This window comes from Plectropomus leopardus, unplaced genomic scaffold, assembly GCF_008729295.1.
Source record: "Plectropomus leopardus isolate mb unplaced genomic scaffold, YSFRI_Pleo_2.0 unplaced_scaffold13576, whole genome shotgun sequence".
Lineage (NCBI taxonomy): Eukaryota > Metazoa > Chordata > Actinopteri > Perciformes > Serranidae > Plectropomus > Plectropomus leopardus.
In genome coordinates this window covers 27-1,886 of record NW_024614476.1, presented here as the reverse complement: position 1 = coordinate 1,886, position 1,860 = coordinate 27, and the positions used below count along the sequence as shown (strand labels likewise).

The 1,860-nt window shown below is 40.7% G+C and overlaps 1 protein-coding gene across 1 annotated transcript; it reads right to left on the bottom strand.

Moving 5' to 3' along the window:
* Positions 1–406: 406 nt before the first annotated feature.
* On the bottom strand, positions 407–1,108 carry LOC121964003 (zona pellucida sperm-binding protein 3-like; the record flags this gene model as incomplete). The annotated part of the gene is made up of 2 exons (XM_042514237.1): positions 633–1,108; positions 407–525 (listed from the first exon to the last, which is right to left on the bottom strand). Coding segments are annotated over exons 1-2 (569 nt in total), but the record flags the coding sequence as incomplete, so codon positions are not given.
* Between the last annotated feature and the right edge of the window lie 752 nt (positions 1,109–1,860).

The window sequence follows — 1,860 nt, the reverse complement described above, 5'->3', positions numbered from 1 at the left end:
GTTATTTTTGGTCTATTTGTTTGTATTATTTTATGGTGACGTTTTCCATCCTTCATCTCGCACTATTTGTTTTAATTTTATCCTGACGTCTCGCTCATGTTCAGTAGATCTGTTTTACTTTCTGATGTTGTATTGCCTTCCATGTATTACATTCCTGCTTCTCCTTGTTGGTCAAAGCACTTTGTAAACTGTTTTTAAAGGTGCTGTATAAATAAAGTTCCTCTTCTTCTTCTTCTTCTTCTTCTTATTATTATTATTATTATTATCATCATCATCATTTTGATCCATTGTTAACAGATTAGTTTAGGCCAAGGGCGATGGTTTAGTTTAAGATTTCTATATCATAGTATGTTATTAATTAATTTGTTTGCCGTTTGTTTATTGCCGTGCCTCTCACTCTACATACCTTGGGTAGTGGCATTCCACAATCACCGCAGCACTGCTGGTCCTCACCACAGGTGAAGCGCCCAGAGTTTGTGGATTATAGTTCATTGTGAAAGTGTAGATGAGGGAATCATCTGTCATCTAATTGAAACAGTGCAAACAAGAATCATACATGAACAAATTTTACCATAGTCCTAATAAACATTCACTACATTTTTTTCAAAGACTGAAACCCTGATTGTGCTTACCCTCAATGTGCTGAGACAATCATGCAGTTCAGCCTCAAAAATCAACACTTGAGCGGACGTGTCCTCCGCGACGGCACCACAGTTTCCCAGGGTGAGGTCGGCAGGATTAATGAACTGGCCAATGCCAAACATGTCCTTCTTGACTTCCACGTGAGCATCCCTCTCTCTGCACTCGACAGCAACAGTTGCCGCAGGAACAGGGTGTCTCATCTCGAAAGGCACCTCAGGTGAGGGCTCAGGTTTGGGATCCTCAGGGTACGACCAGGTGAGTGGTTTCTCAAATGTCTGCTTTGTCTGTTGGGGTTCTTGAGCGGTCTGTTTGACGGGCTCCTGTCTTGTAGGTGGTGCTGGCTTCTGGTATCTAGGTTTTGAAGGCTTGTATTGAGCATCACAGAAGCTGGCAAGCAGGGCCAGTGCCACAAGGCACACAGCAGTGCACTTCATCACCATGGCTTCACGACAACAAGTGATCTGCACAGTTCACTAGGTGCTGTAAGGAAGATGGAAATTTGCACCCACTTTTGTAATACAGTGAGCGTGTTCACCTCCCTTACATCCCCGCCCCTTCTGTTGGCCATTCCCCATCTGACCTGATGAGCATGAACCTGAGCCAATGAAATGATTGCAGCTGTTGACACAAAGAGACGCTCACTGCTTTGATGAGGCATCACCCGAGCAAATGGGTTATAATTATTTATTCTTTTAATGCCTGAAGTATGACTGTGCTAGAAAAGTACAAGCACTGTGTAGAAATAGTCATTTAAGCACAAAACCATACAAGTGCTCACAGAGAACAATATGATGATTAACAACCAAATAAATGAAATTACAGCATCATGAAGGTCATTTAAGATTATCGTTTTTTCAACCATTATCAATGGTTGGTAAACATGCACTCAGAAAGTAGCGGTCACAAAAAGTTATGTTGACCCCAGGTCAGGTATACCTGCCCTTATCATGACATGTCAAACCCAGTATTGTTGCCAAAGTACATTTTGTGAAGGTCAGCAGATCAATATGGCTCCAACCAGAATTAGCCGATTAACAACCACATTTAAATAGAACAGATGCCAAGTGTTTGGTTGATTTCATTCTGTATATTGTTTTATTGGTTTAAACACCACCTGTTTTGACAGTATAGGGTCCTCTTAATTTAAAAATGAGAAGTCTGAAGAACATATTTCATTGATAAAGTAATATTACATACAAAATACAGTACTATACTATA